General features: G+C 41.4%; 3 protein-coding genes and 1 non-coding gene across 5 annotated transcripts in view; all 4 read left to right on the forward strand.

Moving 5' to 3' along the window:
• Positions 1-3,866, forward strand: part of gpatch1 (G patch domain containing 1) — a 12,610-nt gene extending 8,744 nt beyond the window's left edge. Inside the window, exons 14-19 of one of the 2 annotated variants that reach the window (XM_060859515.1) lie at positions 1-128; positions 2,619-2,877; positions 2,956-3,054; positions 3,243-3,343; positions 3,433-3,600; positions 3,677-3,866. The exon at positions 1-128 is cut by the window's left edge and continues 167 nt beyond it. In XM_060859515.1, the coding sequence (XP_060715498.1) occupies positions 1-128; positions 2,619-2,877; positions 2,956-3,054; positions 3,243-3,343; positions 3,433-3,600; positions 3,677-3,712 (791 nt within the window). In that variant the 3' untranslated portion in view covers positions 3,713-3,866. The remainder of the gene's footprint in view (positions 129-2,618; positions 2,878-2,955; positions 3,055-3,242; positions 3,344-3,432; positions 3,601-3,676) is intronic. The other variant, XM_060859516.1, reaches the window with a different exon arrangement.
• A 1,872-nt stretch (positions 3,867-5,738) lies between these two features.
• Positions 5,739-16,296, forward strand: LOC132838939 (WD repeat-containing protein 88-like). Its single transcript, XM_060859621.1, has 11 exons — positions 5,739-5,843; positions 8,955-9,065; positions 9,168-9,256; positions 11,740-11,803; positions 11,918-12,056; positions 13,600-13,729; positions 14,180-14,364; positions 14,447-14,529; positions 14,638-14,706; positions 15,023-15,121; positions 16,174-16,296. The coding sequence occupies exons 1-11, from the start codon at positions 5,739-5,741 to the stop codon at positions 16,294-16,296; spliced, it is 1,197 nt and encodes a 398-aa protein (XP_060715604.1).
• Positions 16,297-16,449: 153 nt separating this feature from the next.
• On the forward strand, positions 16,450-16,523 carry trnat-agu (transfer RNA threonine (anticodon AGU)). Its single transcript has one exon. It is a non-coding gene; the product is annotated as a tRNA-Thr (tRNA).
• Positions 16,524-17,200: 677 nt separating this feature from the next.
• The window catches only part of lrp3 (low density lipoprotein receptor-related protein 3), a 19,754-nt gene continuing 19,454 nt past the window's right edge, over positions 17,201-17,500 (forward strand). Inside the window, exon 1 of the mRNA XM_060859744.1 lies at positions 17,201-17,500. This exon is cut by the window's right edge and continues 398 nt beyond it. The gene's annotated coding sequence lies outside the window, so the exon portion shown is untranslated.

Here is a 17,500-nt window from a genome sequence, read left to right on the forward strand (position 1 = left end):
GGTCAAAGGTTAAAGAGGCTGAGCAACAACAAGACCACATGATCACTGCGACAACATCTACAACATCTACAACATCTACAACATCTACAACATCTACAACATCCTCAGACTCCATGACTGCTGCTGAGGTTTTTTCATTTTGTATTTTTTAACAAATTTCACCGCTTTGGGTTTCACCTGCTCATCCGGCTCATCCTAAACCCTAAACACTAAACACTGACCCTAAACCCTGACCCTAAACCCTAAACACTGACCCTAAACACTGACCCTAAACCCTAAACCCTAAACACTAACCCTAAACCCTAAACCCTAAACACTGACCCTAAACACTAAACCCTAAACCCTGACCCTAAACCCTGACCCTAAACCCTAAACACTGACCCTAAACCCTAAACACTGACCCTAAACCCTAAATCCTAAACACTGACCCTAAACACTGACCCTAAACCCTAAACACTGACCCTAAACCCTAAACACTGACCCTAAACCCTAAACCCTAAACACTGACCCTAAACACTGACCCTAAACCCTAAACACTGACCCTAAACCCTAAACCCTAAACACTAAACCTAAACACTAAACCCTAAACCCTAAACCCTGACCCTAAACCCTGACCCTAAACCCTAAACCCTGACCCTAAACCCTAAACACTAAACACTGACCCTAAACACTGACCCTAAACCCTAAACCCTAAACACTAACCCTAAACCCTAAACCCTAAACACTGACCCTAAACACTAAACCCTAAACCCTGACCCTAAACCCTAAACACTGACCCTAAACCCTAAACCCTAAACACTGACCCTAAACACTGACCCTAAACCCTAAACACTGACCCTAAACCCTAAACACTGACCCTAAACCCTAAACCCTAAACACTGACCCTAAACACTGACCCTAAACCCTAAACCCTAAACCCTGACCCTAAACCCTAAACCCTGACCCTAAACCCTAAACACTGACCCTAAACCCTAAACCCTGACCCTAAACCCTAAACACAAACCCTAAACACTGACCCTAAACCCTAAACACAAACCCTAAACACTGACCCTAAACCCTAAACCCTAAACACTGACCCTAAACCCTAAACACAAACCCTAAACACTGACCCTAAACCCTAAACCCTGACCCTAAACCCTAAACACTGACCCTAAACCCTAAACCCTAAACATTGACCCTAAACCCTAAACACTGACCCTGACCCTAAACCCTAAACACTGACCCTAAACCCTAAACACTGACCCTAAACCCTGACCCTAAACCCTAAACCCTGACCCTAAACCCTGACCCTAAACCCTAAACCCTGACCCTAAACCCTGACCCTAAACCCTAAACACTGACCCTAAACCCTAAACACTGACCCTAAACCCTGACCCTAAACCCTAAACCCTGACCCTAAACCCTAAACACTGACCCTAAACCCTGACCCTAAACACTAAACCCTAAACCCTGACCCTAAACCCTGACCCTAAACCCTAAACCCTGACCCTAAACCCTAAACACAAACCCTAAACACTGACCCTAAACCCTAAACACTAAACCCTAAACACTGACCCTAAACCCTAAACACAGACCCTAAATCCTAAACCCTGACCCTAAACCCTGACCCTAAACACTAAACTCTAAACACTGACCCTAAACCCTAAACACTGACCCTAAACACTGACCCTAACCCCTAAACACTAAACACTGACCCTAACCCTAACCCTGAACCCTAAACACTGACCCTAACCCCTAAACACTAAACCCTAACCCCTAAACACTAAACCCTGACCCTAAACCCTGACCCTAAACACTGACCCTAAACACTGACCCTAAACACTGACCCGAAACCTAAACACTAAACACTGACCCTAAACACTTACCCTAATCCCTAAACACTTAACCCTAACCCCTAAACACTAAACACTGACCCTAACCCTGAACCCTAAACACTAACCCTAAACATTAACCCTAACCCCTAAACACTGACCCTAAACACTGACCCATAACCCCTAACTCTAACCCCTAACCCTGAACCCTAACCCTAAACACTAACACTAAACATTAACACTAACCCTAATGCCTCATGGAGTAGAATTTATAAACTGCTCAAAAATTAAAAAAAATAAATTATAGATATGTTATTAAATGTCATTTATCTTGTAAAGAAAAAACCTTAAATAATAAAATGGTACTCTAAAAATGGAATAGAAAAGTTTTTACAAAGTAAAATAAAATGTATACATTATAAAATTATTAAAAATGACTATTTTTGTACCGTCTGTAACTTTATAAACATGGTCATTTCATGCTGATATTTGTGAAAATATTAATTCTGAAATTCAAACGTGCACCAATGTGAGAAACAACGTAGTACTGAAGTATTATTGCATGCATAGTCTAATTCATAATTATTGGCACCCCTCTCAGGAATACACAAAGATGTCACAGTGTCGTAATTAATTTATTACGTTGAAATGGAAACTATACAATGCCTCAGTATATTTAAACACAAGATATCACTGTTATTTATTTTATCTGCTCATTTCCCTCTAGGGTGCCAATAAATTTGAAGCTTACTGTATGCCCTTAAAAATGATTCAGTAATTCATTACTGTAATTTTTAAAAACTGCAGTCTAAAGTATCCGAGTCTGGCGCTGAGCAGAAAATAAAGAAGGAGGATGAGGAGGAGGAGGAGGCAGAGGAAGAAGAGGTCAGACCTTCCATAGACCTGTTCAAGGCCATTTTTGCCAGCTCATCCGATGAGAAGAGCTCGTCTTCTTCCGAGGAAGACAGTGGTGAAGAGGAGGCGCAGGAGGCGGAGCCAGAGATACCTGTTGTCACACCTGTTGTTCCTCAGGCTCCTCCCACATCATGTTTAACAAACGTGACCGGTACGAACCTGCCTTAAATACTAAACGTTATTAATAAACATTACTTTATAATTCTGACGCAGTTTGTTTACTTTACAGAGTCGGAAACCCGAATCGCAGACGAACAAAAAGACTCTTCTTCTGTCAAGACTGCAGATCTGGACTGCGAGGAGTTCGGACCCAGACTACCTCCACCTGGTTAGCTACTGAGTTCTCCATTCTGATTGGTCATAAGATTTAGTATTTTTTCTGAAAATAGTGCAGCTACCAGTTCACAGGTTTAAATACGTTATCGTTTCTATAGTAACAGCTCATTCACATTATTGTCTGTTAGAAGCCTTTATTATTATTATTATTATTATTATTATTATTTATTTTCCTATCAGGGCAAGTCTTCCCCTCGTCCTCGTGGGAGGAAAAACCAAGGAAACGGAGCAAAGAGAGACACAAATCCAAGAAAGAGCACAAACACCACAAAGAGAAGAAGGTGAGTCGAGTGCGGTTTCCATGGTAACGGCGAGGCGGGTTCCGCTCGTCACGCTTCCGTCTCACTTTAGCGCGTTTCTTTTCTCTCAGCATAAGAAGAAGAGTAAGAAGCACAAGCATAAAGGGAAACAGAAGAAGAAGAAAAAGACGGCGGAGACCGACAGTAGCTCCGGCGACTCCGACTCTGACGATGGCAACGTAACGAAGACGCGTTCGGTGTCCAACGACGAGCTGCTCCTGAGGTCCGGGGTCTTCCCTGTAGGCATTATTTAACATCTACTGTGGTACGTAATTCAGAAGGAAAAAATAAACCTAACATTTCTCCTGTTATCAGGTTGAAAAACCTCGGAGGAAAGAAGTGACCGCGTGATGACTCTGAGACGGAGAAACTGTCCTCCATGAGGATTCTGCTTTAACACAGATCTACACGGAGCTACATTTTGTGTGAATCCGTGTTTTAGAAAATGAAGAACGTGCTTCCTAAACCTGTACATGATTTAAAAATAAAGTTGCCGTGAATCCCGTGTGAAGTGTGAATTTTCTCTCGAGCATGCGAATTAAAATAATATTTATAATATAAACCTTTACAGTACATTTTATCACTTTCATAAAGAGAAAGAAATGTTGGATCTTTTTTTTTGTGTGTCTTTCTGACTTGAGGAGTGAGAAAAATACGGAAGCGTATTGCATTCACTTGAGGAAAAAAATCTACTCTGTTTTTTCTGAATTACGACTTAATTATCTCAATTATGAGAATTTTTTTTTTTTGAAAAACATTTTTTTCACTCTTGTTTTTATGAATGAATGAGTTAATTATCTCAGAATTATGAGATCATTTTTCATTAAAAAAAAAAATTAATTGTTCTGTTTTTCTGAATTAATGAGATCTCTCAAAATCCTGCCAGGAGACTTTGAGCAGACACCTCAAGACTTTGCGCCTGTTCAGACCAAAAGAACATTGTGATCTGCTTGACGTTGCTGTGTTTCTCCAGGATCAGTTGAACCGATATGGTACTGTATGCTTCACGGATATAAGATGATGCATCTGAAATGCATTCAGGCTGGTTATGTGGTGACACAAGAGACAATCAGGCAATTGTTGAAAATACTGGATCCCCATGGAGTGCAACTGAGGCGCCGGAATCGTCTTCGGCGACGTTTGTATCATAATCCAGGCCCGAACTTTTTATGGCATGTTGATTCATATGATAAACTCAAACCATATGGGATCTGCATCAATGGTGCAATCGACGGGTTTTCACGAATGGTGATACGGCTACCGTGAAGCAAACCATATCAGTTCAACTGATCCTGTAGAAACACAGCAACGTCAAACAGATCAGAATGTTCTTTTGGTCTGAACAGGCGCAAAGTCTTCAGGTGTCTGCGCACTAATTAGTTGATGCACTAATAACAACACCATTTATATTACTTAAAGACAGCAGAATCTCCCAATGTCTCAAACACAAAGTAAAATAAAACCGGATTAAACTTGAACATGTTTACTTCCATGCAATCCACCTAAAATAGAGCTCCTGGCAGGATTTTGAGGGATCTCATTAATTCAGAAAAACAGAACAATTAATTTTTTTTTTTTAATGAAAAATGATCTCATAATTCTGAGATAATTAACTCATTCATTCATAAAAACAGAGTGAAAAAAATGTTTTTCAAAAAAAATTTATCTCATAATTTTGAGATAATTAAGTCGTTAATTCAGAAAAACAGAGCAAAAAACTTTTTATTCATGAAAAATGATCTCATAATTCTGAGATAATTAACTCGTTAATTCATAAAAACAGTAGATTTTTTTTCCTCAAGTGAATGCAATAGAAAAGGCCGTAGAAAAAGGCCCAGTGTTGAGTTAAAGTCTGTACAGCTGTTATAACATTAGTGAAAACGTGGACTAACTTGTTTTATGGATGTTAAGAAACATTAAATGAAAGAATAAATGGATAAAAGAAGTATGATGAGACTTACTATAAGAGGAATAACGTATTTGAAATAATCCATTCTGGGTGGTAAAAAAAAATCATCTTCATGACATTGTTTTATTCTTTAGTTTATTTATCATCATTTTTTAATAAGGCGTTATAATGCTGATCACTATTAACTCTGGAATATGTTTATGAGACATGTAACAAAATGATATATATAAATAAACAAATGGGCTAATATTCGAGTGTGATTATATTTATAAGTTTATTTTACTTAGATTATATCCATGAGATTCATTTACTTGGATTATATTTAGTCATCGTGCGCGAGACTTTCCGGAAGCTTCCGAACTGTCTGTTGTCATGGAAATTGATGTAAACAGAAATGTCGGAGTGACTTCGGGCTGATTTTGTCTCTCGGTTTAGAGGAACCAGTAGAAGACATTCCGTTTGACTGACATGTCTCAGACACTGCTGGATCCGCTGACCCTCGATGAGGAGATAAATGAGGAACAGAAGACACCAGACGTTACCTCGTTATGGGAGCACGTGGCGCTCGCGCAGGTGTGTGAGTTGTGTAAGGAGTGTGAGATATGTGTAAGGTGTTGGTGTGTAAGGTGTGTGAGGTGTGTAAGGTGTTGGTGTGTGAGGTGTGTAAGGTGTGTGTGTTGGTGTGTAAGGTGTGTGAGGTGTGTAAGGTGTGTGAGGTGTGTAAGGTGTTGGTGTGTAAGGTGTTGGTGTGTGAGGTGTGTAAGGTGTTGGTGTGTGAGGTGTTGGTGTGTAAGGTGTGTGAGGTGTGTGAGTTGTGTAAGGTGTTGTTGTGTGAGGTGTGTGAGTTGTGTAAGGTGTTGGTGTGTGTAAGGTGTGTGCGAGGTGTGTGAGGTGTATAAGGTGTGTGAGGTGTGTGAGGTGTGTGAGTTGTGTAAGGTGTTGGTGTGTGAGGTGTGTGAGTTGTGTAAGGTGTTGGTGTGTAAGGTGTGTGCGAGGTGTGTGAGGTGTATAAGGTGTGTAAGGTGTGTGAGGTGTGTGAGGTGTGTAAAGTGTGTGAGGTGTTGGTGTGTGAGGTGTGTAAGGTGTGTATGTTGTGTAAGGTGTGTGTAAAGTGTTGGTGTGTGAGGTGTGTAAGGTGTGTGAGGTGTGTAAGGTGTTGGTGTGTGAGGTGTGTAAGGTGTTGGTGTGTGAGGTGTGTAAGGTGTGTGAGGTGTGTAAGGTGTTGGTGTGTAAGGTGTGTAAGGTGTGTAAGGTGTGTGAGTTGTGTGAGGTGTGTGAGGTGTGTAAGGTGTTGGTGTGTAAGGTGTTGGTGTGTGAGGTGTGTAAGGTGTTGGTGTGTGAGGTGTTGGTGTGTAAGGTGTGTGAGGTGTGTGAGTTGTGTAAGGTGTTGTTGTGTGAGGTGTGTGAGTTGTGTAAGGTGTTGGTGTGTGTAAGGTGTGTGCGAGGTGTGTGAGGTGTATAAGGTGTGTGAGGTGTGTGAGGTGTGTGAGTTGTGTAAGGTGTTGGTGTGTGAGGTGTGTGAGTTGTGTAAGGTGTTGGTGTGTAAGGTGTGTGCGAGGTGTGTGAGGTGTATAAGGTGTGTAAGGTGTGTGAGGTGTGTAAGGTGTGTGTAAGGTGTTGGTGTGTGAGGTGTGTGAGGTGTGTGAGTTGTGTAAGGTGTTGGTGTGTGAGGTGTGTGAGTTGTGTAAGGTGTTGGTGTGTAAGGTGTGTGCGAGGTGTGTGAGGTGTATAAGGTGTGTAAGGTGTGTGAGGTGTGTAAGGTGTGTGTAAGGTGTTGGTGTGTGAGGTGTGTGAGGTGTGTGAGGTGTGTATGTTGTGTGAGGTGTGTTGGTGTGTAAGGTGTGTGAGGTGTGTAAGGTGTGTGAGGTGTGTAAGGTGTGTATGTTGTGTGAGGTGTGTTGGTGTGTAAGGTGTGTGTAAGGTGTTGGTGTGTGAGGTGTGTGAGGTGTGTAAGGTGTTGGTGTGTGAGGTGTGTAAGGTGTGTATGTTGTGTGAGGTGTGTTGGTGTGTAAGGTGTGTGAGGTGTGTAAGGTGTGTGAGGTGTGTAAGGTGTGTGAGGTGTTGGTGTGTGAGGTGTTGGTGTGTGAGGTGTGTAAGGTGTGTATGTTGTGTGAGGTGTGTAAGGTGTGTGTAAAGTGTTGGTGTGTGAGGTGTGTAAGGTGTTGGTGTGTGAGGTGTGTAAGGTGTGTGAGGTGTGTAAGGTGTTGGTGTGTAAGGTGTGTAAGGTGTGTGAGGTGTGTAAGGTGTTGGTGTGTAAGGTGTTGGTGTGTGAGGTGTGTAAGGTGTGTGTGAGGTGTGTGAGTTGTGTAAGGTGTTGGTGTGTGAGGTGTGTGAGTTGTGTAAGGTGTTGGTGTGTGAGGTGTGTGTAAGGTGTGTGTGAGGTGTGCGAGGTGTGCGAGGTGTGTGAGGTGTATAAGGTGTGTGTGAGGTGTATAAGGTGTGTGAGGTGTGTGAGTTGTGTAAGGTGTTGGTGTGTAAGGTGTGTGCGAGGTGTGTGAGGTGTATAAGGTGTGTGAGGTGTATAAGGTGTGTGAGGTGTGTGAGTTGTGTAAGGTGTTGGTGTGTAAGGTGTGTGCGAGGTGTGTGAGGTGTATAAGGTGTGTGAGGTGTATAAGGTGTGTGAGGTGTATAAGGTGTGTGAGGTGTGTGAGGTGTATAAGGTGTGTGAGGTGTGTGAGTTGTGTAAGGTGTTGGTGTGTAAGGTGTGTGCGAGGTGTGTGAGGTGTATAAGGTGTGTGAGGTGTATAAGGTGTGTGAGGTGTATAAGGTGTGTGAGGTGTGTGAGTTGTGTAAGGTGTTGGTGTGTAAGGTGTGTGCGAGGTGTGTGAGGTGTATAAGGTGTGTGAGGTGTATAAGGTGTGTGAGGTGTATAAGGTGTGTGAGGTGTGTGAGGTGTATAAGGTGTGCGAGGTGTGTGAGGTGTATAAGGTGTGTGAGGTGTATAAGGTGTGTGAGGTGTATAAGGTGTGTGAGGTGTATAAGGTGTGTGAGGTGTGTGAGGTGTATAAGGTGTGTGAGGTGTGTGAGGTGTGTGAGGTGTGTGAGTTAATACACTCCCACCACAAATTATTAGTATTGTTACAGTAGTCAAACAACTGTACTGTCTGTCCTTAAATCAATTTTTATTAATCCAGTATCTTTATTTTCATTAGTTTATTAGACGTTTATTTCACACACACTTACAAACAAAACCTGATAAATAAAATTCAGACAGAGGACATAACAAATAAATAAAACACCACTGTGGAGGAATTACAGTATGTATTGTAAATAAACATGAGTGCAATTTGATCCAGTCATTAAGACCTTTTTCTTGGTGGTTGGTGGATCTGGAGTCGATCCCAGGAGCACTGTGTGTGTGTGTGTGTGTGTGTGTGTGTGTGTGTGTGTGTGTGTGTGTGTGTGTGTGTGTGTGTCATATTTTATTATTTGATAAAAAGTAAATTTGTTACTGCTTGTCAAATTTTGGGCATGAGAGAAACACACAAGCCTTATAATTAATTGATTAATGTATGTATTAATTAATTAAGTAAGTAAGTAATCAATCAATCAATCAATTAATTAACTAACTAATCTATTTATGTAAAGCAAATTAAATTGTGCTTAAATCTTTAACAGTTTTTTTTTTCATGCACAATTTGCATTAAACCTTTTTGTCATCATTTCTGGTGTTAAATCCTGTAGATTCCAGTAAAGGTGTTGAGAGGACACGCCGACTCCGTGACCAGCTGTCACTTCTGTTTCCGTGACACTCGACTTCTTACCAGCTCCCACGACAAGACAGTGATATTTTGGGTAGGATCGTTAAAAAAAAGTTACACATGCACACTTTACATGAGGAGATGTCGGTGTATGTTGCCCTTTACACACTGCTTCCTCTGTGCTTCCTCTGTGCAGGATGTGGAGACAGGAGCTCAGCTGATGGTGCTGACAGGAGGACACTCAGGAGCCATCACTGCCTGCTGTTTAGTCCAGGAGAAAAACAGGTAGATACAGTAAGAGGGAGTGAACAGTCAGCTACGTTTAGGTGAAATGATAACATTTCTAATTTATACAGCACAAATAATACAGGTTATGTAATAGGTAAGTAAGGTCTAATTGGCCCTTTTTCTCAGTCACAGTGAAGGTTGAAAAAGGTTCAGGTTTTAAAAAAAAAGCAGCAAATGATGCAATCAGAAAGCCTCCAATACTACAGCGAAGACACGTTAGTGAATATGAGTGAGTGAAGGAATGAATGAAATCTCTGTTTTTATCACTCATTCTCTCACTCATTTTCTACTGCTTATCCGAACTACCTCGGGTCACGGGGAGCCTGTGCCTATTTCAGGCGTCATCGGGCATCAAGGCAGGATACACCCTGGACGGAGTGCCAACCCATCGCAGGGCACACACTCACATTCACTCACGCAATCACACACTACGGACAATTTATCCAGAGATGCCAATCAACCTACCATGCATGTCTTTGGACCGGGGGAGGAAACCGGAGTACCCGGAGGAAACCCCCGAGGCGCGGGGAGAACATGCAAACTCCACACACACAAGGTGGAGGCGGGAATCGAACCCCCAACCCTGGAGGTGTGAGGCGAACATGCTAACCACTAAACCACCCTGCCCCCTCTGTTTTTATCAATTCTGAGAAAAATAAAAGCCCCAGAATTAAAAGATGACGTAACGTGTTTTGGTCAGATTGAAGCACCGTAACATCTTCGTGTAAATGTCCACCCTGTCGGGGATGAACTGGCTGAACGAATGAAGGGAACACAGAAGCATCTTTTACAAATGAAAGGCTGAGATGATGTTAAAAATAATCTCTAGGATTGCTTTCAATGGTAAATGGTTTTCTATCATAGTCTTTAACTATTAGCACACTTTATGGTGTCTGTATAAAACAGATGGGGAAAAAAATATATATACAACAGTATCTTGTAAAAAATGACATATTTGAAAACATGCAAATCATGCAGGCTTTTCGCTTCACTGCATCTTTTGTCTTGAGAAATAAATTGGATGCTTTTTGTTAAAGAAAGAATAAAAAACACTTGAAAATCACCTTGTGAAATAAAACCCATTAACCACTCAAGAAGAAAAAGAACCCTCTTTCGCACATCCGTGTCTCTGGTTACACTCTCGCTTCTCGCTTCTTTTATTACCACGCAGTCCTTTTGTGAATGGAAGCTGTTGCTAGGCAACACAAGAAGCCAAAGGGCACTCGGCGTGATGCTTCGCCGCGTTAACGAATTTGTTCGCGGCAGCATTTAATTTCCTTGTTATTTACATGCTGTTTGACATTTTTGTCATGTAAGGATCAAGAAAAATTAATTTGATCTACTCGAGTCGCAGCCCACAGGAGAACGTTGTGTCTATTGTGTCATGTTTGTCTTTAATGTTCCTAGTAGCAAATGAAAATAAATTCGATAATAATGACACCAGGAATGAAAACTCATACAGAAAATCTCTGGCACTGGAAATATCATAAATAATAAAACTATTTATAAAAAGTAAAGTGAAGAAAAGAACAAATCAGACGTGTCTCATTTTATGTAGACTCTTCTTTAAGACTCTTCCAGCTCCAGAATATACATTACTTTTAAAAATCTTTGCCATTTCTAATAGGATCTGATGACCGATATGTTTTACTTTTTTTTTTATTATCAACCATGTTCTGATGCTGGGTACCGGATCGGTGCCCTCTCTAAAATATTATGAATATATTATGAATTTAATGCTTAAGAAGTCAGTAAAATGACCTAGACCTTAAAAAAATGTCTGAATACATGAATGTGCGTAAATATGTTATTTAAAAACCCTCTCAACTCTATCTGCTATTCTAAATTAACACATAAGGGAAGTCGTGGCCTATTGGTTAGAGAGTTTGACTCCTAACCCTAAGGTTGTGGGTTCGAGTCTCAGGCTGGCAATACCACGACTGAGCAAGGCACCAAACCCAACTGCTCCCTGGGCGCCGCAGCATAAATTGCTCTGTGTGCGTGTGTGTGTGTGTGCGCGTGTGTGTGTGCGTGTGTGTGTGTGCGCGTGTGTGTGTGCGTGTGTGTGTGTGTGCGTGTGTGTGTGCGCGTGTGTGTGCGCATGTGTGCGCGTGTGTGTGCGTGTGTGTGCGCGCGTGTGTGTGTGTCTACAATGCAGAGAACGGATTCTGAGTATGGGTCACCATATACTTAGCTGTATGTCACGTCACTTTAAAACCTTCACTTCATATCATAATGTTAGTAAAAGCCTACTAGCTGACAACAGAAGCTAAAGCTGAAACTAGGAAACATTCTACAACATTAAATATAACTATATATACATAAAAAGCATTATGTCTTTTTTAAATAAACAAACTAATGTGATTGTTGGGTAATTGCGTGCTATAAAACGAATGGAACAACACTCAAGTGTTTTATTCTTATTTGTGATGAAACATTTTTATCTCTGAGAGTGTGTGTGTGTGTGTTTTGTCCTTCAGTGTAATAACATCCTCTTGGGACAAGACGATAAATGCCTGGGACCTGGAGACTGGTAAAATCCTGGTGAATTATCCTAATCTCATTTCTTGTTTCATATCATTTTTGTCTCACAGTTTAAATTTTAAACCTCTAGTAATGACGTTGTGTGTGTGTGTGTGTGTGTGTGTGTGTGTGTAGTGGACAGTAACACAGGGTGGTTTGCTGATGTCATGCAGCGTGTCAGGGGACGGGAAGTACGTGGCTTCAACCTCAGACATGGACAACGCTCTGTATGTCAGCTGTGCAGCTACGGGACAGAAACTGCATTACATTCCAGGTCATAAACAAATGAATAAACTTATATATTATAGGGAGCACTAAGTGTGGCTCTGGGATGTGTGATATAAGAAGTTGTATATGACGGGATAAGATGAAACCACGGTTTTAAGCCTTTCATCCAAACAATAAACACATACAGGCAGGAAATATACGTGTGAGTGGAGAAATAAAACAACAAGAATGAATCTCATACTGTGGGCACGATATGATTGGTCTGATGAAAACCTTTGGGTTCGGGTCACACACATCTATTTTCATCTATTATTAGTATAAAGGTAGGTAGCTAACTGTGATGAGTCAGTTGCTGAACTCGGAGTTAGTTGACTGTTTTCTTTGTTGTTTTTTTCTAGTTGGTGATTATTTCATTGAATACAGCATTAGTCTTATTCCATTCCTGGAGGTTAAAGCGCCTGTCTAGTAAACAGGAGATCCTGGGTTCGAATCCCAGCGGTGCCTTTTAATAATAATCCTACAAAACCGCTCAAATTTATTAGATATAGTTTTTTTTTACCCAAAGAAAAAATAAAATATGAGATTTTTAAATCCCATGTGGGGGGGCACGGTGGCTTAGTGGTTAGCACGTTCGCCTCACACCTCCAGGGTTGGGGGTTCGATTCCCGCCTCCGCCTTGTGTGTGTGGAGTTTGCATGTTCTCCCCGTGCCTCGGGGGTTTCCTCCGGGTACTCCGGTTTCCTCCCCGGTCCAAAGACATGCATGGTAGGTTGATTGGCATCTCTGGAAAATTGTCCGTAGTGTGTGATTGTGTGAGTGAATGAGAGTGTGTGTGTGTGTGCCCTGTGATGGGTTGGCACTCTGTCCAGGGTGTATCCTGCCTTGATGCCAATGACACCTGAGATAGGCACAGGCTCCCCATGACCTGAGGTAGTTCGGATAAGCGGTAGAAGATGAATGAATGAATGAATAAATCCCATGTTAAATCATTTGTTTCAGTCCAACAAACAATGAATCCAAATCAGTGTTAATCCCATGAGGGTGTGATGGTCCAGCTGTGAAGGCGCTGGGAACATGATCAGAAGGTCGGGGTTCGAGTCAACAAGCTGCTGAGACATCAATGTTGGGTCCTTGAACAAGGTCCTTAACATCACCTGCTTCAGGGGCGCCGTACTATGGCTTGACCCTGCGCTCTGACCCCATAACCTGGGATATGCGAAAACCCTTTTAGTGTCTCATTAAGATCATTTTAAACTGGAATGCAATAAACCATAATCTATGCATAAAGATGTCTGTCTCATGGGAAGAAGGTACTAAGCACTACATAGTGGGAACGCCACAAAACCCTGCTTCCAGGACATCAGATGTATCTGTTCATATGCTGATCATTAATGTTATTCACGTCACTTGTTAGTGGCTTTAATGTTATTTCAGATCTGCGTGTATAGATCTTTATGTTGGTGTGTATTGTGATGTGGACAAAATTCCTCCGGCCTTCGGGCGGCGCCCTTTCTGTGCCGACGATCTGTGCCTGTGATGCTTTCAAGAAGTTGATGAAGAATGTTAGTATAAGTGTCTGTGTCTCTCAGGTCATCATACATCCACGGTGATGAGCTGCAGGTTTGATGCTCAGAGTCAGCATGTTGCCAGTGTCTCAGCAGACAGATCTGTTAAATTGTGGGACATTAGCTCTCACAAAACCACTCTGAGCATAAAAAGGTACTGATATCCTTCTCCATTTGACGCAAACTGAATTCTTTAAGTCAACGATTTGACAATACAGATTAATATTTATTTTATTTATACCTATATAAACCTGACCAGACCTAAGTAAAGTCTATTACACATGAAGCTGGATAACTAAATGTCTACATTTAGTTACATTCCAGTCATTACCAAATTGGCATTATGTGATAATCAGATTTTTTTAATTTAACACTCATTTTATATATATGCCTTCGTGAGGAAATTAACATATCCATCAACATCCTTCAGAAACACCGGAGTTCAATACAAATGAATAATAAAAAAAAAAAAAAGAATTTCCATGTCAACACAGTGTAGCACAAAGTGCTTGGACCCCTTAATCGCTGCTTGCCACAAGCTACAGTATATTGTTGGTTTTTATGTTTTTTTTTCTCTCATTATTCTTTTTTCCCATTCCTCCAGCGCTCACACAAACGTCATCTCCAGCTGCTGCTTTACACAAAATGGCCGTTACTTGTGCACGGCATCATGGGACCGTACACTAAAGCTGTGGGATGTGCAAACAGGTTCCTTCCGTACCAGAGGAGGAGAGCAGCTCAACAAAGGCCATGATGGAAGTGTCAGCTCCTGTGCTTTCTCCAGTGATGGTATGAGAATTTTCTTAAAACTTAAGAAAGATTCAGTAGCACCTTTGCTCATCTCTAATGAGAAAAACAATCTGCTCTCCAGCTTCTTTTCTTGTGTCTGGATCGTACGACAGAACCGTTGCATTGTGGGATGTGAAGGGACTGTACAGAACTCTGGTGCTGAAGGTAATTGCGTTTAATTGCACAAAGAGAAAGCAAATTTTTTTTTTATCTGCTAAATGCAGTTCTATTGTGAACTGGTTACCTAATCGTGCTTGTCGTTTTTAAACACAGGGTCATCTGGACTGGGTGACAGACGTGGACATCAGTGCTGATAAGAACTGGGTGGTCTCCTCTTCAAAGGTGGGATGTTCGTTGTCAATAAAAAGAGTCAGCCAAGTTATAGAATTAGAGAAAGGTTGATAACTGATAGTTAATACACATACACACAGTTTGTGTAGAAAACCTCAAGTGAAAGAAAATAGTCTTGAAGTGTTGAAACTGGTGCTTGCCCACGATCTTGTGACTCACTGAAAGACCTGGTTAAACCTGCCAGAAGTTTAATCACCTGGCTGTAGATAAAGATCTAGATCCAAAATTGCAGTGACAATCTTAGTCTATGGATTTCCACTGTGAAGAGATTACATTATCCAGACTCTTAACTGTTGTGTGTTTGTAGGATTGTACAGTGCGGCTGTGGAATATTGAGCAGCATGAGCGCATTCCTACAGTCAGAGAGAGCAGGAAAGCACATGGACATGAACCTCATATCCTTCAGGTACAGCTTCATACATGCTCCATTCAATGCTGACAACTTAATGCCATTATTGCTACACTGTCATTAGAGATTTGACTTTTTATACTGTTTAGTGACTAAAAAAATTACTAGCAACAAATCGTGACATTCTGACCAGACATTAGTGATTGTCCTGCAGATGATATAGCGCTCCAGTATGTAAAGCTGGACTACAATGTGCTTCTTTGAACCTGCGACCAATCACTGATCACCAGTGATCACCACTGATCCCACTGATCTCACTGACAAATCATTGATCACTACTGACCAATCACTGATCACCACTGACCAATCACTGATCACCACTGATCACCACTGATCTCACTGACCAATCATTGATCACTACTGACCAATCACTGATCACCAATAATCACCACTGATCCCACTGACCAATCATTGATCACTACTGACCAATCACTGATCCCACTGATCTCACTGACCAATCATTGATCACCATTGATCCCAATGATCAGCATTGATGCTACTGATCACCACTGATCCCATTGATCTCACTGACCAATCATTGATCACCATTGATCCCACTGATCACCATTGATCCTACTGATCACCACTGACCAACCACTGATCCTACTGATCACCACTGACCAATCACTGGCTCTCCACTTGTCCACTTCTCCAATTGATTCACCATTCGTGCACTTCTATTCTATTCTGTTCTATTATATTACATAAATTCCATTGAAATTAATTTAACGTGTCTTCAGGAAATCATTTGACTTCGTTTCAAATACACAAAATTGGTGCATTGGTGCATCACTGGTCGGTTTCTCTAGACTTTTTTGAGCATGAACCTACTTTCCCCTGAGAACAGCTTGTGATATTAGTGATATTGGGTCGACAAACACAGTAAAATAACGTTTGTGTCGTTTGTTTTTAATGGCTGTAGTTATAGATGCAGATTATACAAATATCTGAAATAACCATGTGGCTAAAAGTAAACACTTTTTATCTGTTGTGTCTGGCTACAAATCTCTACAACTCTCAGCTAATATGTATTTGTTTTGTTTTTTTAGTGTGAGGGATGTGGAAAAGTCTTCTCACTGTCTCACTTGGAGAAAGTTAACTTCCTCACCAAGTGTGTGTTCTGTCGACTGAAGACTCCACACACTTCTCTACCAGCACCTCCACCTCTTTAGCATCGAGGAAGCTCATGTCGCTTCGACAGAGAGCTTCTTCGACCGCCATGTTAAATTAATGATACCTTTTAGACGACATTAAGTCATTAACGTGTATAACGTAGTACTTTTATTATATGTATTTGAGGTGAAATATACGGTGGTGAGCGCAACGGCGCCGTGGCTTAGTTGGTTAAAGCGCCTGTCTAGTAAACAGGAGATCCTGGGTTCGAATCCCAGCGGTGCCTTTTAATAATATTCCTACAAACCCGCTCAAATTTATTAGATATATTTTTTTACCCAAAGAAAAAAAAACAAATATGAGATTTTCAAATCCCACGTTAAATAATTTGTTTTCGGTCCAACAAACAATGAATGAACAATGATCAGTATTAATCCCGTGAGGACGTGATGGTCCAGCGGTGAAGGCGCTGGGATCCTGATCAGAAGGTTGGGGTTCGAGTCCACAAGCTGCTGAGGCATCAACGTTGGGTCCTTGAGCAAGGTCCTCAACCTCACCTGCTCCAGGGGCGCCGTCCTATGGCTTGACCCTGCGCTCTGACCCCATAACCTGGGATATGCGAAAACCTTTTTAGCGTCTCATTGAAATCATTTTAAACTGGGATGCAATAAACCATAATCTATGCATAAAGATCTCTGTCTCAGGGATGCTTTTCAATATTTATCTAAGCAACGGGGATGAAGGTACAAAATGATGTATTCAGATGTATCTGTTCAGATGCTGATCATTAATGTTATTCACGTCACTTGTTAGTGGCTTTAATGTTATTTCCGATCTGCGTGTATAGATCATTGTGTTGGTGTGTATTGTGATGTGGACAAAATCCCTCCGGCCTTCAGGTGGCGCCCTTTCGTTCATAAACTAACCTCCTGTCGGAGAGGCTTCTTTAAACAGGATGGAAAACCGTGCGAACAGCCTGACTGTGCATTCGGGACCTGGACATAATAATCAAGCGTTTCATCCATAATGCGTAATCGTGGAAACATGGATCTGAGTGAGAAATCCGAGCTCAGGTGTGCAGTCATGCAACCAGCCAGAGACTGACTTGGGGTTATTTTTTTTGTCTGCGCTTTGCTTTGCATTGCATTGGTTTCCTTTTTCTCTTTCTCTCTTGCAGCAATCATTGTAACACATCAGTGCGGAGTATCGGCTTATTTCGTTCATGCATTTTACTGTTTCTGTGACTAAAAACGTCCTGGTCTT

This window comes from Tachysurus vachellii, chromosome 23 (assembly GCF_030014155.1).
Source record: "Tachysurus vachellii isolate PV-2020 chromosome 23, HZAU_Pvac_v1, whole genome shotgun sequence".
Classification (NCBI taxonomy): Eukaryota; Metazoa; Chordata; class Actinopteri; order Siluriformes; family Bagridae; genus Tachysurus; species Tachysurus vachellii.

Bases quoted from the DNA above. Each gene is read 5' to 3' on its own strand.
- LOC132838939 (XM_060859621.1), top strand. From the start codon at position 5,739: ATGTCTCAGACACTGCTGGATCCGCTGACCCTCGATGAGGAGATAAAT. The intron at 9,066-9,167 runs GTAGGATCGTTA...TCCTCTGTGCAG, and splicing joins ACAAGACAGTGATATTTTGG to GATGTGGAGACAGGAGCTCA. The intron at 14,365-14,446 runs GTATGAGAATTT...TCTGCTCTCCAG, and splicing joins CTGTGCTTTCTCCAGTGATG to CTTCTTTTCTTGTGTCTGGA.